The 26,207-nt window shown below is 51.5% G+C and overlaps 1 protein-coding gene and 1 long non-coding RNA gene across 10 annotated transcripts; one reads left to right on the top strand and one right to left on the bottom strand.

Moving 5' to 3' along the window:
• Nucleotides 1-124: 124 nt before the first annotated feature.
• USP2 (ubiquitin specific peptidase 2) lies at nt 125-25,630 on the bottom strand. Of its 6 annotated transcripts, none has more exons than XM_019663610.1 (14): nt 25,541-25,630; nt 16,943-17,760; nt 16,522-16,707; nt 4,930-4,980; nt 4,303-4,426; nt 3,981-4,092; nt 3,764-3,874; nt 3,518-3,582; nt 3,201-3,304; nt 3,033-3,113; nt 2,829-2,907; nt 2,496-2,603; nt 2,210-2,330; nt 125-1,926 (listed from the first exon to the last, which is right to left on the bottom strand). In XM_019663610.1, the coding sequence occupies exons 2-14, from the start codon at nt 17,717-17,719 to the stop codon at nt 1,839-1,841; spliced, it is 2,007 nt and encodes a 668-aa protein (XP_019519155.1). In that variant the 5' UTR covers nt 17,720-17,760; nt 25,541-25,630; the 3' UTR covers nt 125-1,838. The 6 variants fall into 6 exon arrangements, with proteins under 6 accessions (XP_019519155.1, XP_019519156.1, XP_019519154.1 ...); XM_019663611.1 differs by having other exon boundaries at nt 25,499-25,591; XM_019663609.1 differs by lacking the exon at nt 25,541-25,630 and adding an exon at nt 23,429-23,531.
• On the top strand, nt 3,547-25,981 carry LOC109393902 (uncharacterized). 4 transcript variants are annotated; one of them, XR_002126347.1, is made up of 3 exons: nt 3,547-3,629; nt 24,869-24,909; nt 25,520-25,981. It is a non-coding gene; the product is annotated as an uncharacterized LOC109393902 (long non-coding RNA). The 4 variants fall into 4 exon arrangements; XR_002126349.1 differs by lacking the exon at nt 3,547-3,629 and adding an exon at nt 8,852-9,045; XR_002126348.1 differs by lacking the exon at nt 3,547-3,629 and adding an exon at nt 9,184-13,121.
• Nucleotides 25,982-26,207: the final 226 nt, after the last annotated feature.

Here is a 26,207-nt window from a genome sequence, read left to right as displayed (position 1 = left end):
GTAATTTCCCCCCAGAATTTGAAATTTACTATCTGGCTGAGGCAGTAAAATATTTGGCCACTAACATGCTAGGAGCGCTTTCTGGGTTCAAATCCTCCCAAATCAAGATTCCGCCACTTACCAATGTATTTCTCAAAGCTATTATTTATTCTGTACAAGGTTCCAATGTACATTAGACGTTCTTCCACTCTTGCTTACACAGTAAACAAGTGTACACCAGCCCTTTGGCTCAGGTTCATAGGTCTTCCCTGGAGAAGGGTGTCAGGCCAGTTAAACTCGGGGTGTCTTTCTCTGATGCCTCCTCCTGGGAGCCCTGGAAAGCGCCAGGCTCCATGAGGCACAAGCCAGGCCAGCTGTGTGGGTGCAAAGAGCTCTATTCCACACATAGAGCTCTTTGCCTCTTTGCCTCGGGGCTGGACAGCTTTACTCCCTGGGACAGCACAGAATTTTGCCCAGCTACTTAGGGCAAAATCACGCCCATGGGAAAGAATCACAGGGCTGAGGCAAGAAGTCTCAAAATACCCAGGCTCCAGCTCCCCGGGTAGGACTGAAGACTGATGCTAAGGGGAGCTGAGGGGCGGCATGGGCATCCCTGAGAAACTCGGTCCAAAAGGCCTATGTCTAGGAGGCTCTGAGGTGGGGAAGGAAGGTCAGGGGGGAAAAAGTACGTTAAGAGGGAATAAATTAAAGGTGGGAGAAGCTCTAGGGATAAGGGGCTTGTGCTATCCTTCAAACAGCCGGGGAGTAGACCAGGGGTGGGTTAGAGGAAGTGGGCAGAAGAACTTGATACACTATCATAAGAAATCTCCTTTTACCTACCCTCCTTTTCATCTCACTGCAATGCAAACAAGCCAGGGGCTAAGGGCATAACCCCCATCTCTCCCAGCCAGTTTGATCATGGCACTGGGGAAAAGGGAAGAGGCTGAGGGATATTTCAGGGAGGGGCAGTTACCCCCTGGTCCCCAAATGCTATAAGGCACAATTCTTAGAGGCAACTAGATTCCATCCAAAACATTGAAAAAAAAAAACCCTAAAAACCAAAAAACAAAAACTTGTTAGATCCCAGGTCTACAGTGGCTGAGCTTGGGGCCTGGACAACACCTACCTAGCACCACTGGGGGCTAGCATTAGAAAAGTTGTATTTGAAGAATTAAAAAAAAAAAAAATGACCAGCACACATCTCAGCTGTGAAGAGGTGTGAAGGAGAGCATCTCCAGTCTGAAAACTTTAGTTATGATAATAAAAAAAAAAAGTTGGGCTTTTAAAAACCAAAAACAGCTGTTTTCAAAGATGTCCTGGTCTGTCCCCCTGGAGTTAGCAGCGTTGAGAGGGCTCTTGGCTCATGGGTGTTTTTCTTGCTTTTGGGCCAGTAAGCAGGGTCCAGATGAAGACCCAGGGCCAGGCTCCGGCGTAGGAGCTTCCAGGCAGAGATCCTTCCAGCCGGCTCCAGAGGGCGCTGTCTTCTTGGGAGGAGCAGGGGCTGCAGCCTGCAGCAAGTGAACTAAGATCTTCCACAGGCTGCTGTTGTTGATTACACTCAGGAAAAAACCACAAGCTTAAAAATGCAAACAATAGAAGTCGAGGGGTCACTGTGCTGGCTTCAGTCTCCATGTCCTAGTGATCTTCCCTGCCAGGTGTAGCTCAGGAGCGCCTGGCTCCCCGCTCCAGACCCTGACCAGGCAGGCTGCAGCAACTCCTGCTCGGCAGCTTTAGTTTACTTTATTTTCCTCTTATTTGTCACTTTTTTTTTGTCTTTAAAAAACAAAACAAAACAAAAAAAAAACAACAGGTTGTGGAGCCACCACGGGGAAGAGAGATAGGGATGTAGCTCCTTGTGGCTACATGCGGGAGGGCGGACTGGCCAATTCGTAGAAAAGCAAATAGGCGTCGCTGGTGCGCACTTGGCTGGAGGACATGGGTGTGACGCTGTGGAGAGAGCATGGACAAGTCAGAGCCCTGCTGAGGGGGAACTTTGGGAAAGAGCTGAGTGGCTGAGGGAGTGTGAGGGCCTGTCCCTAATCTCTCTGGTATATACTCAAGGCCAAGCTTTTGTTGTCTTCTAGAGATTCTTCAAATGGACAGTGGATTCATACACGTTACATGGCTTTTTGGCTCTGACCTTTGCTATCTAGTCAAAGTGAAAGCCATACAGATGGGTGAGGTACAGGTGTCTGACAGCCAGGAGGCCCGTCTAAGACCTCTGTCTCACCTGGAGTCATTGAAAGTGTGCCATTCGCCTGTCGCTGGACTCCGGCAGTAGGCTGTATAATGGCCGCCCATTGTGGTTCCAGAGTGATTGGACACAGCATACAGGTTGTAAACAGCGTGGTCTGAGGAGGAAACACAAGGTTTCAAGCCCCCAAGGCATTCCCTTCCCCTCCAGCCTCTATTCCCAGTTTTTAAAACTCCTTCTTTAGTAGCTTCCCTCCACCTGTCAGCCTCCCATCTTAGATACTTGTGCTCTGTTTCTTCCCTTACTGCTGAAAAATACTCACTGGTGTTTTCTGAGGCAAATTCTTTCAAGTCCAGGTCTCTTAGTGGGAAATTCACAAATGTTGTGAGCTTGCTGGTTCGTATCCTAGATTCTGAGAACCGCTTCAGATCTGGTGTTCATGTGCGTCAAGGACAGTCAGGATGGCAAGAAGAGAGTCAAAGTAAAGGAGACTGCCTCCTAAGAGGGAGGGTACCCCTCAGGCAACAGCATAACAAACAGGAAAAGGAAGGCTATCAAATCCCCTTTTTTCCTACTCTGTTAGCCTTTACCTCAGCTCCTTGTCATCAGTCTCTCTCTAAAGTCAAGTCCCTGCCTTGATGGATTTTAAGGATACGAAGCACCAAGATCTTTGGGAACCTCTGGATGGAGAACTTCTTTATACACCGTTTCCTGGCTCGGCAGTGACAGCATGTCTGAAAGACATGACAAACAGAACTGGAGTGGACGGTGTGAATCCAGTAACTCCTGGGCTGGATTTGTGGGTGACAGCGTCTTCCCAGAGAGGTCTCTTGGAAATTATTACAGAAGGGTGACTTACAGGCTTTTCATCGCCATCAAGCACATCCTCTTTGGTAAAGAGCCTCATGCAGTCCATTAAAGTCACCTCAGGGTAACCTCGCTGGGAGAGAAAAAAGTAAAGGTCAGAGGTCGATGATAGAAAGGATAAGAGTGGGAGTTTCAAAAGTGGGGCAACAGGGGTGCATACCTTAGCAATGGGCAGTGAGAGGTCCCAGAAGGGATCAAAGACTGTAGAACAGTAACCACAATCAGTACACGTCAGGGAGCTCTTTAGCTGCCCCACAAAGAGATCTGGGGAAGAGATGGACATACAATGCTTAAACACAGGGAAGTGAGCACATGCGCATCTACATGTCTCCTTTCTCACTGCTCCTGCCTCAGTTTGTTGGATACTGGGCAGAAAGAGGGTTGCCTGGGAAACAGATTCTTAGGGCTTTTCATGCTCTGCTCAGGCAAAAGCACTTAACAGAAAAAGCAGGCATTCTTTCCCATTCATGCACTTACCCCCAATCCGACTGTCTTCCTGTTCTAGGTATTTCCTCCACATCTGTCGCCCTTTCTCATCATCACTAGGAACCAGAGAGAGGAAGACAATTGGGTCAGAGCTCAAGTCATGGTAAGTTTAAGGGTCTATCAATTTAAATCCTTAATTTTTAATAAAATTCTCCTCAAATCATTACCCCTGAAGAAGTAGGTAAAAATCCCAAATTCATCAAGTTTTGCTTCCCACAACTTTCTCCTCTTACTTACGGAAGATGATCAAGGTTCTCAGGGTTGGACTTAGGCCTCACTGTTACTCGGTTCACCTCGTTGTGGAGCCCATCCAGAAGAAAGCGAAGAAACTCTTGAGCATCCTGCTGACTAAACCCAAAGAAAAGACAGTGAGCAATCCTTCTAGTCCCAAGACACCGCTGTTGCCGCCACCTCCCCCACCCCCCGGGGAGGACATGTCTGCAAAGGTCCTTACTTATAGCCGACGAAGCGCGGTGCATATCTCTGGATCTGGGTCTTGAATTCAGATGGGCTCACCACATCATTGGGAGATGAAGTCCATATGGTCTGGATTAGTTTTGCAAACTCTATTAAAAGGAGAGGGTACATAGGGGGTGTGGAGAACAGGTGAGACATTTTCTATAAGTAACTCTGAAACTAGAATCCCAACAAAAAGTAGCCAAAGTAAGAAAAACAGGAGAGGTACATATAAAACACAGCTACTAGTACACCAACAGTAGAGTGGAAAAGGTGTCCATGGGGATAAGCAGAACCATGTCCATGGATGGGTTCCTCACCTTCCATGAGGGCTGTGTGTGCATTGCTACTGTGGCTGAAGTCCCGCATATAGAGTCTTTGCAGGCAATAATCTCTCAGCTCCCGGGTGTTGCTCAGGCACTGCAGAATGGAGTTCATGAAGCACTGCAAGGGACGATCCAGACAATCAGTAGGGGAAGACAGACACTGTCTGGCATCTGTACTTAGTGCCAAGGCCCTCAGGTTTGTCTACCACGGAAATGAATCCTCCCATAGCCTCAAGTTCCTCTCCTTGTCAGTGAGGCAAATTCCTACTGCTGGCACAGGTGACGTAATTGGTTATTTACTACAGAGGTGTATAAAAGGGTGTGGGCGAGCTGGACAGAACTGGGTGGGAAGTGATAGATGTCCTTAAGGAGAAAGATCCAGGAAAGTAGCTCGGCTGACAGTTAAAAGGACAACTCCCCTCTAGCAGTGCTTCCTGCTGGAGGCAGGGATGAGGCAGAGCCCAGCAATTCTGTAAAACCCCGGCCAGGAAGGGTAGATAAATACCAACTGGCAAAGAGGGTAGGAAGTCAGCTGGAGCCAGGAGAAGACACTGGTTAGATTGTCCCAGTTGGGATAGTGGGGGGTGGCCCCAGGAAAGAAACAGGCTGGGAAGAACTCACCGTATTCCCAAGGTTTCTAAGACCAGCCAGACCCTGGGCACTCTTAGAATTCTGCAAGCAAAGAACACAGGGCATATGAGGCTGAAGGCAAACAGGATGGGCCTGTGTCAGGCGTTCTGATGCAATTCTCTGCCAACTGGAGCCGTAAGCACAGGCCACATGTATTGTGCTTTCTTCAACTTTAGTCTATATACCTTGTAAGACAAGACTGAGGTATGCCTGTCATTTTCAACACACAATAATCAAAACAGGGCTTTACTTTCTTTTATGGACTATGTATTTTCCTCCATCTTTACGTTACTCTTCATTCTCTGCCATACTGGAGACTGGAGGTTAGATCTCGAGACTAGGAATTCATATATTTGGGAACACATTTGATTCCTGGCTACAAGCAATTTCAGGTCCCAAAACCAGGCACTATCTCAAATGGCCTATATTTGTACCCCTAGATGTCCAATATGTAAAGCAGCTGTCACAATAGGCACTTCAAAGGTCTTGAAAAGTTCAGTGACAAAACATCTTAGCTGTGTTTAGATCTTCAGCTGGGAAAAACTCAAGTCAGCCTGCCATTATGAATTGCCAGAGACAGGTGGAATTCTTTCCAGCTGAGCTCAGCTCCTGAGGGCGGATTGAAGCCTGGGAGAATCTTCCCTTCCTGGCTCAGGTTTCAATATTCCAACTGGTCACTGGCTGGGAATCCTTATGATGGCAGATTGTGGCCAGCAGAGGTAAGCACTTGGTTGAAGGTGTCACTCTTGCTCTTCTCCCTACTGGGGAGGCTGGTGAGGGGGTTGGAGACAGAACTGGTGCTAGGTCGAGGACTCTGAGCGTGGTTTGTCCAGGTCAATAGCTAATCCTGGCGCTACCTCCAAGGAGTCAGAAAACCTTCAGGCTCAAAGGGTTAAAGAAGCCCTCTGCAGATGAGCCTGCCACCCCCTCTCTCAGGGAGGGGGCCTGGGAGCAGGCAACTCTAGAGCAACCCTTGGTTGGGGCATGCGTGGGGCCAGCTCAGCCCTGATCAGAACAGGAGCCTGAAATAACTCAGCTAAAATTACTTATGCTGTGTGCTGACAGCCTCTGAGGCTGTCAGCAGCTCCAAGCCCATGAGGTTGTCAGCTCAAGGGGGTGGGGAGAGGAGAGAGCGAGCCTGAAAGAGGGCTTTTCTCAGGAATTGCCTTGCCAACTGCACAAGTAAGAGGATCCCTCCTTGCCAGTTATCAAGTCTAACACTAACAGGTAGGGAAGGAAATAAACCCAGAGGAGAGACCCAGAGGTGGAGAGCTGCAGCTAGAGAGAAAAGCCTGTTGGCAGCAAGTAGGGTGTAAGCATCCTTGAAGAACTCTGCCAGGGCTAGCAGTATATGGCCTCAAACACAAAATTTGAATCTTACCTTTCTGACAGTATAAACCCTGATGTTCCAGTAAGAGGGCCACAACAGAGAGCATTCCCTGGACAAAGACCTTATCAGCATTTTCAGGTAGACCTGGAGGAGGACTCCTCTGGGGCCCAACAAAAACATTGCAGAAGTCTCTGTGTTGCACATTCAGAGCTAAATGTTAAAGCCTACACACAACAGAATACCTGCTCTTACACCTATTTTTGGCAACACTACTAGTTCTCACCTTCTGTGCCTCAAACAACATCTGTCTAAACAGGCTGTACAAGCAAAGCATTCTACCACCGGTGACAGTGTCAGTGTCCACCACAATGGGCCCTCAGCTAAGAAAGTAGTCACTCAGCACCAGTGAGGGTGCAGAAATGGGAAACTAGAGGCGGGTTTCTACTGAGGCATTCAGTGGTGTTGACACTTCAATTCTGACCCAGCAGAGTGAGGGTCAGGAAGAACCTGTCATCATCCAGTTACTATTCTTGAAGATCTAACCCTACTAATGGCCTGGTGGGTGGGGAGATGGGGGAAGCTCCTTTGAGGCATTGCTAAGACCCTTCGTTTTTTTTCCCCCTCTCTCGTGTGAGAGGTGTCTGCCTTTGTCTAAAATTTCCTGAGCTCAGAACCACATGCCAATTTCTAAGCACTAGTGTAGAAGGTGGTTGGATAACAGGAGTCAGGGGGTGGGAGCCGAGGGGAGAGCAGGTCTGTTCTATGCCCAGCCAGATATTCTTCTGCCATGAATAGGAAATCAGGAGCTCCAGGGAAAGTCAGCACTTTCCATTCCAGAGAGGAACAAAATGTCCCAGGAATGACCTTTCTTACAGTGAAAACAATCCTACCTCAGGGTTGACAGGGAGAGGCTAGAACTGGAGAAGTTGGGAGAGACCCTGCACAGCCAGTCCCTCACCAGGAGAGAAGGCAATGACTCCAGCTGGTATGCCAGAACTCATGTGCAAAGAGTTGAGAAAGTTTGGATCAGGAACGTCCTTAAAATTAGCCATCAGCAAACCTAATTTTGACTTAGTAGTAACACTGTTCCAGAAAGTAGATGCCACCTTCACAATAAACAGACAATATTCAGTTTCCAGCGAATGAGCAGGGGGCTCAAGAAGAGCCCACTCTGGGTTAATGCAGAGGCAACAGCTGGGTAGGTGGGCCATATAAAAAAGGCTGATTCGGGTTTGTGTCTTCACACTTAAGACCCCAGTAAACGGATTTCCTGCCTACTTCACCTGTGCCGTGAGGGTCAGCCATGAGTCCTGGCTGCAGCCAAAGAGCCTGATGTGGCCCTGGCACAGGGCAGTGCATGCAATGCCAACACGGGAGCTGGTGACTGTTACATAAGAGCTGTCAAGCTCTGGCCCCTTCTCCCCCAAGTGGGCAGTGCCCAGCCTTTAGCTCCAGCATTACTCTGGGGTGGCTACTTCATTTGGGGGATCCAGTGTCCACTTAGCAGAACTGGGGAGGGCTAGTAGGGAAAGAGAAGTTGCCCTTTTTTATTTTTTTTAACCTATCTGCAACTCCTCTGCCCTTCACAGGGTCAAAGGACCCCTGTCACCAACCCTTTGGGGGAACGCCCTTTGGGATCAGTTAGGGGAGAGTGGAGGGGCGGGCGAGGTTGCCCCTTTCTGACCAGCCTTTTTTTGCTGGGTTTTGGCCTTTGAGGAGTCGCATCCGCAGAGTCCAGCGTGCTGCCGGTTCCCTCACACGCCGAGAACTAGTCAAGGTTACGTTTTCCTGCACCTGTCCTGATAGGACCCAGGAATTAGGAGCTAAGAGCCACCTGGTGTCAGGGGAGGGGGTGGGGGACTCAAGGGCCAGGACCTCAACAAGGGGCGGGGGCTGCGGGTAAGAGTGAGATCACCTGGGGTGGGGGCATTCCTTGTCGGGAGACTCTGGGAAAGGAGGGGTGGGGGCTGGGAAGAATCCGTCCCCGGCTAAGGGCGCGCGGCGGACTAGGGGGAGGGGAGCGTCCCCGGGAGTCGGCGGAACCCCAGGCCCTCTGCGTCGGGGTCCCAGAAAAGAGCCCCGCGTACCTTAGCTTTGTTGAGCAGGAGCCCCACGAAGGTGGAGAGCAGCAGGGAAGGGGAGAGTGGAGAGCGCGGCCGCAGATCCTTGGCGAGGGCGGGAAAGGGGGAGGTGGGGGGCTCCTCGGGCAGGGTCACGGTGTACGAGGTGCGCATGCTGAGGGATAGGCGGCAGGCTCGGCCCCAAGCCTAACGTTGGCAAAGGGGGCGCGGGGGGGGGGTGCCGCGCGGTCCCACAGCCGGGACGCCAAGGCCAGAGAGGTCGCCACAGGACACTGTCCGCCGCGCCCGGCGGTAACTGCTACGGCGGGCCAACCGCGCGCTCCTCCGCCTCAACCTCCTCGGCGCGCTCGGCCAACCGCCCCGGCACCGGCTCAGGAGCCCCGACCGACTGGCGGCCCCGCCAGCGCCTCTGGCCCCGCGACGTCAGAGCCTGGGCGGAGCCAGCCCCGCCCCTTTCTCAGCCCCACCCCGGGGCCCGAGCGAGGCCGCAGCGCCGCCCGCCTACGCGCCTCCTGGGGGTTCGGGCGGGCAGGCCGGGGCATCCCCCAGCTTGCTGACCCGGCCAGGCCCACCTGGCTCAGAGACCTGCAACTCCCGGGGAAGGCAGGACGGGAGCGCGCAGTCCCAGACCGGTCTCGGGGTGGGACTTAGGAGAAACTGATTTAGGACAACTCCCCAAGACCACGTGTCAGCCGGGTGAGCTTCCTTTAAGGCAATATACAATGCCTTAACTTTTGGGAGGTTGCAGATCATTTTGAGAACCCGATGAAAGCTCTGTAGTCTCTCTAGGGAAAAATACACTTACACACAGACTTTTGTACAGCATTTGGCGGGGGGATCGGGGCGGTACTTAGGCCCTCGTGGAGCCCAGCATCCACAGTCCATGAGGGTCTATGAGTCCAAGGTAAAGGAGATAGATTTCCAAGACTTTCGGACTGAGCGCCCCTTCTCCTTTCAGCCCTAGTTTGGCCCATTATTAAGAGAGGCAATGCTCATATTTTATAAGGTCCAGCAGGTCACTGTCCCTTTTGGTCCCAAGTAAGAACCTTTTCTGGCCTCTTCTACCCAATTACCCAACTCCATCTCTCACCGAATCTCAAATTTTGATTTGTTTTTGGGAGGTGGGGACAAAGTGGTACAATGGTGGGAAAATGGGGGTGAGGGTACACTCTGCTCCAACAGGTAGCAGTGCTTGAAAATCAGAGGTCTTTGTATTCAGAGGCCTCACCTATCAGGGACCCACACAGAATCTGCCTAAAGAAAGTATCTTGTTTGGAGCTTGCTATTTTTAGCCAGTATTTTTAGCATTTAAAAATACTCTGAGAGGTAGCAGTGTGTGCTGTTACTCATCTGTGGCCTCCTTCTGTTCCTCTTGGCATCCTCATCCCCACATGTACACAGCACACTGTGCGCACATGACCACAGCCACATGGGGGATGTGTCCAGCACACTTGTATGGCTGTACCCTAGGCAACCCACAAATTTTATGCTAATCAGGGGAGAGTACAGAGGGTTGCCCCCATGTGTTCCAGCAGTGGTGGGAGGCGTGGGCAGGAGGCAGGAGGCAGGAGCTGCAGAGCCTTATACTTGGTGATAAATAAGGGTACTGATGTTAGGAGGGGTGATCTCCACAGTCACTATCCATTAGCAGTGATCAAACTGGGCCCCTGGACAAAACACAACAGCCTTTTTCTGCACACACCCTTCTTCCTAACCACAGTCCTATAACTGTCTGCAGCAATGCTTGCATTTGATCACATCACTCTTCTGCCCTGAAACACTGGAGCACCTGACTCGTACATCCAGTCCAGAAGCCTCAGGTAGCCCTGTCTGTGAGGCTGTCTGTCCATAGGCTCCTTCCATTGTCACCACCCTCTCTTTTTTCTGATCCCTGCTGCCAACTAACCTGCTCTTATTTCTCTGCTTCAGCTCTTGCCCTCTCACTTAAAAAACAAAACTGCCACTGATTAAGTACTTACTAAATGCCAGGAACAGGCCAAGTGCTTTAGATATATGTGTATTATCCCAGTTAACGTCCATAATATCACAATGACGTAGTAACCATTACCTCTATTTTATAGATGAAAAAACTTAAGTCCCGAGAGAGTTCAAATGACTTGCCAGGATTGCAAATCTAATGAATGACAGTGCGGGGCTTTGAACCCAGATCTATCTTACAGCAAAACCCATGCTTTTAACTACTAGGAGATTTTGGAATGCCCTTCCTACTCTCTGCCAATTACCTCCCTATAAATTTTGCTCAAATCTCCTGTTTTCCACAAAGCTTTCTCTAATGAACTCCACCCAGCTCTAAACACCCCATTACTGCATACCCTCAGTCTGCTAGCATTCTGTTTATACTGTATTAATTTAATTTAATATATTTATCTGTGTTTCATAAGTGTCTCTAATGCTTCTATAAATGGTCTTAGATTGTGTGTTGATTGCGCCATCACACTGAAACCTCAAGGGCAGGGTTGTGGATTCTCTTAGTGGGCTCTTAATAAATGGTGTTGGTTTCATGTCTAAAGGGGGCCAGATCAGGCTCTGCTTGGCACCCTGGAAGTACCAGAAGGTGGGGTGAGCCTCAGAAGGTAGGCTGAGTCTGGGTTTGCATGTTGAATTAGGGTGCTGCGGGACTCGCTGTCTAACAGGCACTCACCCACTGGAACATTTGGCTTATCTCCCTGTCACTTAGGCCAGCGATGTGAGCACCCCCGCCCCAGGACATCATGGCATTCTGCCAGCATGCTCTCTCCCTCTTTCCTGGGATGCAGGAGGTTAGGGGCACTGCTGGGAGCAGGGAGGCCCAGATGGGGAAAGCTCCTCATGGGAGCTCTTTGAGAAGTCTGGGGGGAGGGGAAAGAATTCACACGGGGTCATCTTGTCAAGCAGGTCTGACAGCTGCACGACACAACCAGCAAAGACTTTAGGCTCATTTCTCAGTTAGCCAAGCCCCCATGAAACCCTTTCTCCTCAGTGCTATTTCATGAAGGGGGATGGGTAAAGGATATACAGTTGGCCTGCTGTATCTGTGGGTTTCATATCCACCGATTCAGCCAATCTCAAATTGCAAATATTCGAGAAAAAAAAAAATCCCACAAAGTTCCAAAAAGCAAAACTTGAATTTGTCACGTGCCGAGCACTATGGTGAATCCATGTGTATAAAATATGTAGGCATATCATGATGTGTAGGCACACCCTACATATGCAAATATAGGTTATGTGCAAATACTACGCCATTTTATATAAGGGAATTGAGCATCTGTGGATTTTGGTATCCGAGGTGTCTTGAAATCAAACCCCAGCGGATACTGAGGGATGACTGTAGTCTCCTGGGATCTGAATCTGGCTTTGGTTTTGTGACTTCCTGACTCAAATACACTGACCTAACTGAGCAGGGTTCATTTTTGTAGCCTGAGACTGCCATTTCTCAGAGCCTGTGCTTGGCCTGCCTCCCCCTGTTGGATAAGTAATTTTCTCCACCTCAAATCCTTCCTGGCATGGGTGGAGTATAACTAAATTAAAGTCAGAGTAGCTCTGTGAGGGCAGGACTAAGAATGTCCTGCTTTCTCAGATCTTAGTGAGAAGCTTGGTCCAGGGCTTGGAAACACTGCCCAGACCCAGGCAAAGGTCTCAAGCCAGGGGCCCTGCTCCAGCATGCAGCTGCTATTACCACTGCAAACAGACAGACTGGTGGCCTGATTGACTGGTTGAACTAGTAGGGGTTCAGAGTCCTTGTTGGTGGCTGGGCTTTCAGCCCATAAGGGCCCTGGGAGGGAGGGCCAGTAGGAAGCGCTGCTCCCCTGCATCACTCTTACCCCAGGAGGCCAACAGTTCTGTACTCCTTTGAGCCTCAGGGGCAATCTGGCCTGAACCAGCTGGATTCCAGACGCCCACACACTTCCCTCTTGCACTTATACCTCTGTGCAGGGTGCCAGTTTTACATGGGAGGGTACAAGGGGCCACGTGTGCAGCTTTGGGCCCTGAACATGATGTTCATTTCTACAGCCAATGGTCAGTGGAGCGGCTCTCCCAGGGGCAGGGAACATTTTGCCAGGCTTGGATTAACTTATGCATTGCTGAGCCTCACCCTAGTACCACGTTAACTCATGAAGACATCCTGGAGTGGGGGTGGAGGAGGAGGCAGGGAGGATGGTTCCGGGCACTGATTGAGAAACTGAGGCTGAGTAAGGCAGCACCGAGGCCACCAGCCAGGTAACAGCCCACAGCTGGTCTTTAAGGGACAGATACATTGGTGTCTTGTTGACTGTAACCACAAACCACAACCTACTGCCCTTTCTTTCTCAGCAGCTGGTACTGATCCTGGCTATGGGACCCCTCTGGGGCTTAAGGTCTCCTCTGAGTGACCTTCCCATGTTGTCAATACAGATTCAAGTCCTCAGGAAGTCCAGCCTTCTCAGGGTGGCTGACTGGGTGAGGACAGGCCCCAGGGTCTCAGGCAGCCAAGCTGGACAAACAAGACAGCAGGGATGCTGTTCAGTGTGGCTGAGAAAACAGTGAGAAGGCAAGGGATGAAAGAGGAAGGTCACGCTTCTCACCCAGAAGCTCCAGAGCAGCCCTGCCACCCCTCCCTCCCCGGACACAGACACACACACCCCGCCACTGCATGACAGCAGTCAAGTCCAAAGTCCCACCCAAGAGGAAAATCACATGACTTCAGTTTATATAATCTCCCTGTCACTGAACAGCTGGAACCCAAGGCTTTAAGAGATGAGTCAGCAGCCAACCCCAGAGGCAAATGGACCCAGGTACTTCAGGCTCCCAGACCTTTTGCTCCTAGCAACAGGTCCCAGAGCAGAGGGCAAGGGTGTGGAAGAGGCTGCCTGGGGAGAATAGGCTGGGCCAGACTCAGCTTCAGTCCCTGGCTCTGCATCTGAGCAGCAGGTGCCTGGCCCTGGTGACTGTGCTCTGGAGGGCTCGGGCCAACCCCCAGCTCCGCTTGGGGAGAGGAGTGTGGCCTGGGCAGGCCAGGGAGAAGGCAGGGCTGAGGCTGGCAGGCAGAATGCCAGGGCTGGGGAGGGAGCAGCTGGAAGGGGTGGAGTGGAGGAGGATTAGGATGGATTTGTAGGGGTTAAAGCGCAGCCCTGGCAGGGCTCAGTGGGAACAGCTTGTCCTTCCATAGGCCCAAGGAACAGGAGAGGTGGGGTAGACGGGGGACATGACCAGCTTGGGTGCTTGGGCTCCTGGTTCTCTGCAGGGCAAACCCAACTGGCTTGGAGTCCCCACTGGAGGTAGGGAAAGCTTTTTTTTTTTTTTACCAGTTCTGAACCATCACATCCCTCCTCTCTAATCTGTCTGCCTTTTAAACAGAAGGTAGAGCCTGGGTCAGCTGTCTTTATCCTAGGCTGAGCTGCACCCCTGTGGATTGGCATTTTGTTGGTGCTTATGCAAGCATGGGGGGCTATTCAGAATTCATGTCCCCCGCTCCACCAGTTCTGTACTGTGCTCAGCTGAGCCTGTGATATTCTAAATTCATGTTGGCTGTTGTTGTTAATGAGGGGAATGAGTCTGGTTAGAGCTGTTCTGTGCCCTGGTTGGGGCCTGTTTTTGATCTCCCTTTATGAATGCCAACTATAGTTCAAGTCAGCTGCCTCAAGGGCCCCAGAGGAGTCAGATCTGGCTGGATCCTGCCACAGGATGTACATTCTCACCTTTGTTCCTCCCAAGGCTTCTCCCCTCCCCAATCTAGTCAGCTGTCAAATACCCCCTTTCTATGACCTGTTTACACAAACTCTTCCATAGCATTGTACTGGCTTCAGATTCTTCCACATCCATTATTTGCTTTGAGCCTCATGACATCCCTATGAGGTGGGCAGGGCAGGCATGACCATTCTCTTTTATGGATGAGGAAACAAAGCTCAGATGAAGTGTCCAAGGTTAAAGAGACAAACTGTTCCTTCCAGCGGTCACAGCAGCCCATCCCAGCTGCAGAAGACCTCTCCCTTTCCTACCATGTATGACATTTAAAAACACTGAGGGCTGTCTTCTCTTGCAACTATTTTAAGACCTTATTTCCCCAAGTTAATTGTGAATACACCAAGGGCAGGGACCAGGCTCATACATCTCGTCTCCCAAAGCACCTGGAAAGATGCAAGGAGGATGAACATTCATTGAGCACCTACTACATACCAGGCCCTTCCACATACAACTTTTGATTCCTTACGATAATTTATGAAATGGGAACTCTGATCACTCTACAGAGGAAACAGGTTCAGAAATTAAGGAACTTCTCTGAGGTTACACTGTTAGTAACTGAGCACCATAAAAGAATGAATGAGAAGGTAAGATCCTCAAATGTAGAGGTGAAAAGAAACTGGACCCAGTTTTAGAAAGAAGTGGTCCAGGCTCCGTGAGCAGGGTTGTTCTCACCTCAGCAAGATGCAGTCAGCTCCAGGAAGTGAGGATGAGAGGGGCGAGGTTAAATCAAGGTCTTATCTTACACCATTGACCCATTAGGGGCCTGTCCCAGTTGGCAATATCTTTTTGAGCATGTGCTCAGAGTGGAACACTAACTCAATTGTCGGGCATTATTGGTATTATTAGCATTTCTTAAGTGTGTTGTGAATTGTTTCTGGAAGGGAAAGAAGGATGTTAGGGTGGCTAAGTGCCCTAGAGTCATCTGCCATTCCCCTGAGGTCATCTCTCAAAATTCCCCTCACCCTGGCCCTGGGGGTGGGGATGGGGCCCAGGTGTCCGCTTTAGATTGGGTGGAGGGCAGCAGATTCCAGGGAGGCATTCCTGTGTGAGAGGAGGCAGAATCCCAGTGGAGTATGAACCCCAGGAAAGGAGGAGACCCTGCTGTCTCACGACTGGGGCTGTGTGTGGATCTGCACTTTATCTGTGGAGAGGAGGTTTTCAAGCCTCAGTGTGCCTCAAGATTACCTGAAAAGCTTGTGAAAAGGACAGATTCCCAGGCTATCCCTAGAGAGTTTGATTCAGGGGATCTGGGTGGGGCCCAAGTCCCTGCATTGTTAAGCCCTGCAGGTGATTCTGACACAGAAAGTCTTCAGATTCCACTTTGAGGAACACTGCATATCATCAAGAGCCCTTCTCTCCTGAGCAAAGTGGGGGAGCCCCTCAGAAGCCTCTAGGACTTAAGCCCCCCGCCACTGAGAGCCGCTTTCTAATTGCCCCTGAGATGAGCAACACCAGACATGTCCAAGTGAATTCATGCTCCAACCTAAGCACATATTCCTCTGAGAGCACATACCTCTTTCCAGGCCAGCTCTGTTGTTTTCCACTCTTCTACACTAGCCCTCCAGTGTAGCCAACCCTGTCTTGTCAGGGTCTGAATGTCCTGGAAGGCATCAGCTTTTGTAGCTCCCATGGCACTTCACAGCTGGCCCACCAAGGCCGAGACTCTCTAGGTAATGTTATCAAAGTTGTCCTCTCAAGACCTTTAGTTATGCCAAGCTTCAAGGTCTATAACCCAAAGCCCCACCCCTGTCTTGCAACCCTGCTCCATTTATCTGGACAAGACCCCCTTAGCAGCATTTCTTGCTGTGACACAGCTATTATTTCAAAAAGGCACATGCCCTAGGAGTACGGGAAAGGTCCATAAGGTTATGAAGACACAACACTTAACTCTCCTGCCCATCTGCTTGCCTGTCCATCTGTCTGTCCATTTACCCACCATCCATCCATCCACCCACCCACTCACCATCCAGCCATACAATCAGCAGGTCAGCTGAGTTCTGTGCTGCTCTAGGCACATGGTCAGGGATCTAGAGATATGATTTCTTTCTCATCCTGAGTGCTCACCACCTCGTGGGTCACTAACAACTAAGAAAAGGCAGAATATAGTCTGTGCCCCAAAAGAGGTGTGTTCAGGGATTAGGTACAAATGAGACTATGCCAGCTTTTGCTGTCTCCAGTGGAGCTTCTTCCTTCATTCTAGCCCAGGCAGGACTGGAATATAGAGATATCGGATTGCCTAAAGCCCTGGACAAAAATTTCTCCACCACTTTCTCCAAAGACATGGTAAAGACTGCTGTCCAGGCACCCTGGTCCTGAGCCAGCCAGTGTCAATCAGAGGAGAGTACCTCTTCCCCAATGACTTGGTCCAAATGCTAAGCTGGGTCTCCAGGCTGGAAAGTGAAAGCCTGAGCAGGAGGAGAGATGCAACCAGAGCACAGAGGCCTCTCTTACCACAGGGAACACTGGTGGTCTAGGGGCCTCAGCATCCAGTCCAGGGTGGGGTAGGGCTTGCATGGGACCATTGCATGTTGGGTAGAAAAGTAGCGGGTAAGAAGCGCAGTGTATATGGGGGTAGCTGAGTATTTCCGGGAGGACTGCTGGACCATCGTCGAGTACACAGGTCCTGAAGTGGGTTTCCTGGGGAGAGTGGGAAAGCCTCTGAGCAGGGCAGTGAGCCACGAGGGCACCAGATGTGCCTAGATGACTTCTCTGGCCTGTCCCCACTGGGGCTGCAGGAGCAGTTGCCGTGGGACTTGGGAAGAAAACCTCTGCCTTCGATCATCAGTTGAGTTGGGAGTCCTTCCCTCAACCTCTTCTATATCAGTGGCTGCCTCCCCAGCCCATCACTGGGTCCCCAAGGGGTTAAACTCACCGTGGTGTCTCGCCCTGGGGAGCTGGAGCGGCTGGGCCCAGGGGCCTGGCCCTTACCCTTCTCCCACAGAGTATAACGGCCACTGGGTCGGTAGGTGGGGCTGAGGACTTCAGGGATTCGTGAGGAAGGGGCCTGGGTGGGCACCTGAGGTGTGCTGCCCTTGCGACCATAGTTCTCCAGGTAATCAGCCAGGTACTCGGAGCGGCTGGCTGCCTGGTAGAGTCCCTGCAGGGCACACAGCTCCTTGCGAGTTCTGGCGAGCATGGGGCTACGGCCCAGGTTTCCAGGGTCTATCCGGTAGCTATCTGAGGTCCGCAGGCTGGAGAAATCCCTGGCCAGGTCTAATTGACTGTTCGACTTCTTCTGGGTCAGGCTTACCCCCTGGTCGCGGGCATTCATGGGCAGGTAGTTGAGGGAGTTGTTGGTTACGCCATAAGGGAATCCACTGCCCCCGCTGAGTCCACTCCCTGAAGGCCGGTCAGTGCCCCGAGTCTGGCTCTCTGCCCGCTTACCACCCCCGATGATGTCTGTTCTCAGCAGGGGGCGGCCCCTGTCATAGTCCAGGATGGAGGAGGGGCCATAAGTACGGGGACGGGTGAGGAAGCTGGTTGGGGGGCTTGGCTTGAAACCAAGCTTCTCCTTCTCCAGGAAAGAGGCAGCCAGGTTGGCCCCGTAGGAAGAGGGAGTGTAGGTGCCATAGCCTGATTTGGCATAAGGGGCATCTGTGTAGCGGGCCGATTCTGTGTAGCGCTTCAGGGTGGAGGAGAGCTGGGACATCCTTCAGGGCTGCACTCACTGGGGACTGGGAGCCTCATGGGCTGAAAGACAAGGAAAGCAGTTGTCAGAGCGCCCTGCCAGGTGTCAGGCGCTGTGCCTGCTGTCCATCCCCAGTTGACCAGAACTTTAGATCTCAACCAGGGGCCACATGGTCCATTTCCACAAGAGGCTGGCCTGCCACTGAGAAACACGCCTATGTATGTGTGTATACATACGTGCACGCAGGTCTGCACTCACCCATGCATGCATTCACCTCTCAGTGAGAGCACAGAGGCGACTGGCTTTTATAAACCACACAGGGCAATCAGTCTCAGCGTCTCCCGGCCTCTCTGAGTGCTCTCAGTGACCCGACCATGCAAGCAGGGACTGCCCTCCCTCTGCAGCCTTCTAAGCTACACATAGTATTCCAACCCAGATCCCATCAGCTTCTTCTCCTCAGCTTCTGCAGAAACTCCCGAGTTGGAGGGGTGCCTCTGCCCTCACCCTCTGGACTGAGAACACTGGACAGTTCAAGAGTTAAAACCCCTCCTTTTTGACTTATGGGACGAGCATGAGTTTTTTTTTGAATCATAAACTGTCTGAGCTGGAATGACCTGAGGATCACGTGATCAGATTCCTGGTGAGGAAAAGGAGGCTCATGAGAGGAAGTAATAGGGGCTGAGGAGAGGCAGTGGTGAGTGAGCATGTGGCAGAAGTGGGTTGACCTTGATCTCCAGATTCCAACCCAGAGCTCTTCCCTGGACATGGTCAACTGCTGCGGTGAGGGAATTCTCGTGTGGTAGAACCCACCCTCTTCGATGAGCTAAGTCTTCAAGTGGAGATAAGGTGCTGTGGCCTTCCAGTAGTTCCCCTGCTAACATCCGTCCCCAGCTGTTCATGATGATAATGACTTGTGCAAAGGGGCCCCCTAGAGGTTAAAGTTCTGCACTGCAGGCAGCCCTTCCTGTACCCACCCCGAGTCCTTATAGCTGGGGTGGGTCTAGTGATGATGGAATACAGGATCTCTGAACTAAGGAGTTTTGAGGGCCCTAAAGGTCATCCATTTTAACTTCTCCATTGTACAGAAGGGAAAAATGATGCTAATTTGCCCAAGATTACACACTAGCAGAGCCAGGATTGGAATCCAGTTCATTCAGATTTCCAGCCCAGTGCTCTTTCCATTTTACCTTGATTTATCCCTCCCCATCAAACTTAGGGTTACTTGGGGACCCCCCCAGAGCCCCTGCATCACTCTAAACATGCAGGCTTTTTTTTTTTTTAATCTATAAGGGACCTGGACAGCAAAGGTGCTTTGGAGAGAGTAGCAAGTGGGATCACTTTTCCTGAGGGCTATCAGGGGCCCTTGGGAGGCTGGGGTGGTGGTGGTGGGGCGCTAAGCCATGCAGGACTCTCAGAGTAGTGTGTGCAGGGGCTGGTTTTGATTCTCCCTATGACTGACCAGCTGGTTGAGTTTGCCCTAGTCATTTAACCACTTCGAGCCCCAATTTCCTCACTTATACAGTGAGTATAATCCTCATCACAGGGTTGTTGTGAGGAATAAATGGGATAATAACATGTGAAAGCTCTCAACAATGACTGTGGTTATTATCTCCTCCCCCAGTCCCTGCCAGGTAGCCTGCCTGACTCCTCCCTTGTAGGCCTATAATGTCAGGGCTGGCCAACTCCTGGCCTTGGAAGCCTCTGACTTCAGCCCCGAGCACCAAGGCTTCCCTCCATAGCCCTTAGTGAGATGGACCGGTGAGCAGGCAGTAGCCACAATCTAGCTGTTTAGCAGTCAGTGGCTTGGGCAGCCCATAGCTTGCCCCATACTGGGAGCCCACCCTATTAGGAAAGAGAGGAGCTGGTGCCAAGCCACAAATGATGAAGACTTGGCAGAGAGCTCTAAAAACTTGGTACATGCAAGACTTAGGATAGGTGCAAGGGTAGAAGATCAACTGGTGGCAACTTCCATATAGGTCCCAGAACAGAACTGCTAAGACCCTGCCAGAGACCACCAGCAGTTTTCAGTCCAGGCTGGCATCAGAAAAACCTCATCCACATATATTGTCTACTCTTTTCTTACCTGGCCTGGGCACCCCCCACCTTCGTGTACACTCCCTTGCTCACTGTATTCCCACCTCCAGTACAACTTTTACCCCTTTCTAGGAAAAGGAACTGTAGGAAGTCCTCATTCAAAATTGGGGGAAACCACAAGCTTTCCTCCCATTTTCTTAACTTTCTGAGGTGCAGAGAAGAGAGTGAAGGCTGAGGGAGGCCAGGGGGAGAGACAGAGGCCTAGGGGGCTGGGGCTGGGACTAGTCCTGCTCTATTTCACTATTGATGAGAATTTCATCAATAATTCAAACGCAAAGAGACTCCAGGTCTCAGGAACTGGGCTCTGGGACACTGGGCAGCCAATCAGGTACAATCCCCGCCCCCCAGGGCATGAGCTCCTGACTCCTCCCCAGGCTCTCTAGTCCCTCCCCCACACAAAGGCTCCCAGGGAACTGGTATTCCACAGGCAGTGCCCCAAGCTCGTGACCTCTTCTGGCACCACTGATGATGCAGAAGTGCTGGCACCATACAAGGTACAGCCTGGACAGGGACAGGCAGCCGTGGGACAGCTGCGATATAGCACTGGGAAAGGTTGAGGGCTGGAGGTGGCACCACACCTTTTAGTCCACAGAATCGCAGGAGGGCTCCTAAATCCCGGCATTCCTGACTGTTCCAATCTGGTAGGCAGCTAACTGACTGACCTCCCCCTCCCTGAAGCAGCCCTGGGCAGGGGGTGTCATGCTGCCACTAACAGCCCCTTGGAAGCTGCCTCTCAGCACTGACCCCTGACTTACAGTTCCCTGTCTGGGGAGAGGATCCCTACTGGGGCTGAGGCCTTGAGCCTGCCTATCCCCTCCCCCAACCCTCCAGTTTCACTCTTGAGAAAAGTGCCAGTACCTTCCAGGTGAGCAGACAGCTTGGGTTGGCACCCCTTAGGGCTGACCCTGGAGACTGCAGAATGCACGTTGGGTGGGAGAGCAGTTCAGGGCCCTGGCCTTAGCCTTGCTGCACAACACAGGGACAGGACAGTCACTCACATGGCCGAGAGTCTCCTGGTTGCCATAGGAACGGTCTGAACTGAATGGCCCTTTCATGGGGCTGTGGGAGGCAAGCCGATTGGCTGGGATCCCCCTTTCTTTCCCCCTCCCTGCCCAGCGTGGGGCCCCTGCTGCCTGGCTCCTTTCACTCTTCATCCAGAATGGGCAAGTACAGGCATGTGGCTTTAGGAGGCGAGTCTCCAGGTGCCCGCCACCTTGGACAACACAGGCTGCCGTCCACTTGCCAAGGCCCTCCTCCACGCCATCTTCACAGAGGTGCCTCCACTCTTCCCTGCTCTGCCAGAATCCCCCCTTGCTTTGCTCAGTTACCCCCTCTTGGGAGGAGCAGCAGCATTACTCTGCACAGAGCATTCAGCTTCCTGGTAGGACATGTGAACAAAGCGCCATCACCCTGGCTAGCAGGTATTGAACACCTCTGGACCAGGTGCCACGCTGAGTGCCTCACATGCTGCCTTGACTCCAGCACTCAGACAGCCCTTGCCACATACCCGGTCTTCTTGTAAGTGCACTTCATACAGAGTATCCCCAAAGTCTTAGTGCGGTTTTAAGCTTTAATTCTTTTGGAAGAATAAATGCCTCAAACTTACAAACATCATTTGAAGGTTTAATTTTTTACATTAATTGAAATTAAAAATAGTTTTTATTCAAATTTTAAAAACTAGACAAGAAATTTAAATAAGGAAATATTCAAATGAAGCATTTAGCATGATATTTCTGAAGTTATTAAAGCTGTAAATTGCACTAAGACTTCTGGGACACTGTGATTAACTCATTTAATCCTCACAATTGCTCTAAGCAGTAGGTGCTATTATTATGCCCATTTGCAGATAAGGAAACTAGGGTTTGTGGAAGTGATGTGGATTTCCCAAGGTCACCCTGGGAAGAGTGGCAGAGCTGTGTTCTGTCCTCTAACAGCCACCCTGAAGCAAAGCCCCCTACTTTATACTCTCCTGACCTCTCCCTGAGCTGGCACAGAGTGGGGGACTTGTGATGTAGGGTGGGGGCATCTAGGCATCACTGTCTAGGCAACAGTATGGCAGGTAGACTCCTGCAGAAACAGCCCTTCTGAGTTTCCACTGCAGGGGAATGAAAGTGAAGCCAGGTGCAACCTGAGCCCCAGAGCAATACTGATCGGCCTTGAGATGGTTCAGGAGGCCTCCATTTCACCTGTGGTGCCAAGCTCTTACGTGTCCCCTGGCACTAGTGTCTAGCCCCAGTCAGGGCCCTTGGCTCAAGGCCTGGTTATGGACATGGCCCCCAGCCTCCTAACCTTGCTGCAGCTCGGCTCACCCCTTCAAGGTACCCAGGCTAGGTGAGTCGGGTTAAAATGAACCTTTCCCCCCTGGGGCAGCCAACCCCCTTGCAATCAGCCACTGTCATTTCCTATTGCTCATGTGAAAGGCTCCCTAACCTGCCCAACCAGGGGAGGGACTCGCTCCCTAGGAATCTCAGGCACTCCTGGCCTCCAGGGTAGGGGATGGGTAATGCCCCACATCCCAGCAGCCTTCCTGTCTCCTCTCTGCCCGTATCTGTTCTGTTTTCTGGGGTAAAGGCATGCCAGCTTCTGTGGCTTTGCCATTGCCTGGATGGAAAGCTCTTAGGTAGGTTTCAGAGGTATGCCTCAACAGGGTTCAATCTTTTCCCTCCTGCCCAGGTGTCCAGAACAGGTGAGTGGGGAGAACCAGCCAGTTCTGCCAGGTGCTTGGGAACCTTCACAGTGGTGATGTCAGAGTTTCCCATAGCCACTTGCTAACAATGAAGGAATAAGGCACTGCGATGTGCTGACCTGAAGGACAAAGTGGGCTGAGAGAGGGGCCCTGTCTTCCTTCATCTGCACTCTTAGTTGCTCAGGCACTGTTCTGTGCACATGCCTCAACTCCTGGGTCAAGGGATATCCTAGCAGGTATGGAGGATGCAGGTAGAGTGGAGAAGTGGGGTGGGGATATTTGTGCTCACATAATCCAGGAGCTCTGTCTACTTCTCTCAGGCCCCCAGGAGCCTAGCCAGCCTCCTCCCCTCCAGTCTGTCACTAGTAGCTCTCTATCTGTCAGGGGCCGGCACCCAGTAACGCACCAGTTTAGTCCCTAATTGTCTTGCATGCCTTGGCAGGGGTCATCCAAAGAAATTTAGGTCCATCTCTGTCTCTCTTGCTCCCACGAGTTGCCCAAGGGCTGGGAGAGGGGCAGGAAAAGAGGTAAAAGAAAGAGATTGAAGATTACAGCAAGAATTCTGATTGGTGGAAAAGAAGTGGGTGGGCCCAGGTAGTGTCCCTATTGGGCGCTTCCTGGTTTGGGGTTGGGAGGGGGCAGGCATCGCTAAACTTCCAAGAAAAAGCAATGAAATTCTCCCCCAGGCAGTACTGGAATCCTTAAATTCCCTTTTCCAGACACCTCTGTCCAGGCATTCTCCTGGTGTCCTCTCCCCAGGGGAGAATGGCTTTCTCCTTTTCCTCCAGGACTTCATCTTTACTCTGTCCTTGGCCTTGAGCCTTTGGTCTTGCCCACAGCACCCACCAGGCCCAGTGGGGTGGCCTCTTAAATGTTCCCCCAATAGACAGTCCAGGGCCCTCTGTTCAGCAGACCTGCGAAACTCAGATACTGAAGGGGCAGCTACTGACCTGTGTCCGGGGGCAATGGACAGGATCTGGGGGCTTCTCCTTCCCCAGCAGGGCCAGGAGCGCAGTAGAGAGCTGGGAGACTGGAGTCTGACTCTGGGCTGGGTAATCCGGAGCTCAGGTTACTGACTCTGATATATATAGTATCTTATCTGACCTCAGAGGGATGGCTAGCTCAACTCACTTGCATTCCAAACCCGTGGAGAATTAAAGGGGCAGTGACAGGCCCTCTCTCGAGGGTCTGCCCTGATGGGCCAGTGTGCCAGGCAACGAGATCGAAGATGACTCTTTGAAGGGGGACATTTTGGGGGAGATTCAAGGGGAAACAACTAGAAATAGGGTAGAGGGACAGAGCTGGAATTGAGGCAAAAATACGGAGAAGGAGGTGACAGTCACAGAATTAGAGAAGAGGAAGAAGCCACAGTGCTAATCCAAATCCTTTACTTTTGAGATGAAGACCTCAAGATGGACAGCAGCTTGCTCAAGGGCATAGGCAGTGAGAGGCAGGAAGGACAAGCTCTCAGGTTTTCACTCCAAACTCTTTTATAATGAATGTCTAGGCCTGGGCTTATATTCCAGTTCTTTCTCTTTTATTGACTCTGAAACAGTGGGCAAATCACTTAAGCTGTCTGAACCTTAGTTATTTCATCTTTAAAACTGGAGCAATAGTCAATAATAACGCTATACCTCAGTTGTGAGGATTAGATAAAATATTTGTAAATTTCCTGGCACATAGTAAGAGTTCAATAAATGATAACTATATTGAATACTTCTACTTACTATACTTTGTGGTAGTATTTGTAGTAGCACCTCCCAGGTAAACCAGGGAAAAAGGGCCTCTGGGCTACCCCTCAGAGTGCCCTGTTCCAATGCCAGAGAACAGCCCCAAGCTTTTCTGAGCTCGTCCATGTCCCATAACTAGCAAAGGCAAATGAGGCTTGCTATATTCCCAGTTGTCCAGCCCACTCAGCCGAGAAGGGCCAGGCCCATTTGGGCTCCTTTTCCCTTTGCCTAGAAAAATATAGCAAGTACAGCTTTTCCCAGGCTACCAGGAGGAAAGCCCAGTTGCTCTGGGTGGCTCCACTCTACCTGTAGGAGTGCTCAGGAGGATTCCAAGGCCACAGAACTGGGCTGGTCAGGGTCACAGGAGGAAGAAGCAGGATTCTTAACCTCTTGGGTTTTGGTGCTCTTGCTGGCTCCCAGTCTGTTTCTCGATGGCTCTCCCTGTGGACTGGGAGTCTCTAGACGGTGCCTCCACCCTGTCTCAGCAGAGGCTACTGACTCAGCTTGGGTCCTGCTGATGCACCTCAGAGGATGCCCTTGACCCTGGCCCTCATTCCAGTCCTCATGATGATTCCAGTTTGGCATGTATCGACAGCATCAAAGGAGCAGGGGATGCCCCAAACCCCAGCCTAACCAGCTTTCCTTTCCTCTACTTTACAGGGTCCAACTTGGGGAACCTACTTATACCCATGCCCAGAGAGGTGAGCATCACCACAGTCTCCAACTTAGTCCCATTCTAGAAGCAGCCAAGTCCAGAAATAGATGTTCACTCCTCAGAGGGCAGCTAGAATGGGTTGGCCATGGCTTCACTTGGCTGAAGTTACTTGCCTTGGAGCACTGCACCTGCTTCTGGTTTGGGATTGGGGAGCTTTTCAAAGATGCCTCTTTCTGGTTTGGGATTGGTGGAAAATCTCCCCTTTCTATTAACTGCTGCCCTCCCCGTACCCCAGCCCCTTTGGCAAACTGACCAGAGGTAGCCCTCCCCCCATTCCCCTCACCCCCAGGGGTTTAAAAGGAGGGAGTAAGTGAACTGCATGCACACGTGAGGAAGGGGTTGTCATTGTCCAGGCCACATACCCCACACAGGGCAGAGACCTAGACCTGTCAAACCAGCATTTTCTTTAGAACACACTGATCAGCACACAGATGGCTCTTCCTGGCACCCTGGGCTGTCGATTGGCAGCCCCTCCCCCTGCCCCCCAGCAGCTGACACTCGCCCTACATTTCTAGTATCCATTCTGCCTAGGCTGTCGTTGACACCTCACTTTCTGAGTCTCAAAAGGCACTGACCTCCGCATCCTTCCTCCCCAGCCTCCGACAAGTGGCATGTACCTGCTTCTCCGAGGATGGACGCGTCGAGCCGGGCACAAGCATGGAGCTGCGGGTGGGTCCCGGCTGGTACTGGCGCGGCGCAGTGAGCAGCAGCTGACGCTGAGGGCTCCCTGGCCTTGGCTCTTGCCGGCCTCTCCACCTCCGCCGGGGGCCCAGAAAGGACCTCCCCGGGAAATCGGTGCCACCCAGCGGGCAGCCGCCTCATTGCGCCGGGGCAGGCAAAACCACACCCCCGCTTGCGTCACTGAGAAGCGTCACGGCTATTGGCTTTTTCCCATTGTGGCGTCATTAGAGCCCCGCCCTCATAAGGGTCTCCCTGCTGAGAAATATGGAGAACCACGTGGAAGAAAAGCTTGCGAGTTTGGAGGGGGACGAACGCAAAAAGAAGTGGAATGAAATGTGACACCCGGGGGCAGCTGGAAGGTATTGGGAAAGGTATGGAGAGAAGGCCCAGAATTTGAGCCACCGGACATATATATCTGTTTTCAGTTTTTAGGGAGGGGCTGGGAGAAGGCCTGTTCTTTAGCCTCTTCTTTTTCTCTACTCTTAAAGACACTCCTCATTTTACTAACAGGAGACCAGTGATTGGGATGATTCCTTGAATGGGTGAACAAACGGAGGCACTCAGTCAGTGGACCGGATTCTGTTTGGTCTTTTTTTTTTTTTT

The sequence above is a fragment of the Hipposideros armiger genome, unplaced genomic scaffold (assembly GCF_001890085.2).
Source record: "Hipposideros armiger isolate ML-2016 unplaced genomic scaffold, ASM189008v1 scaffold_396, whole genome shotgun sequence".
In the NCBI taxonomy this organism is placed as follows: Eukaryota; Metazoa; Chordata; class Mammalia; order Chiroptera; family Hipposideridae; genus Hipposideros; species Hipposideros armiger.
The sequence above is the reverse complement of the archived record's forward strand: the minus strand, read 5'-3'. Positions and strand labels throughout refer to the sequence as shown.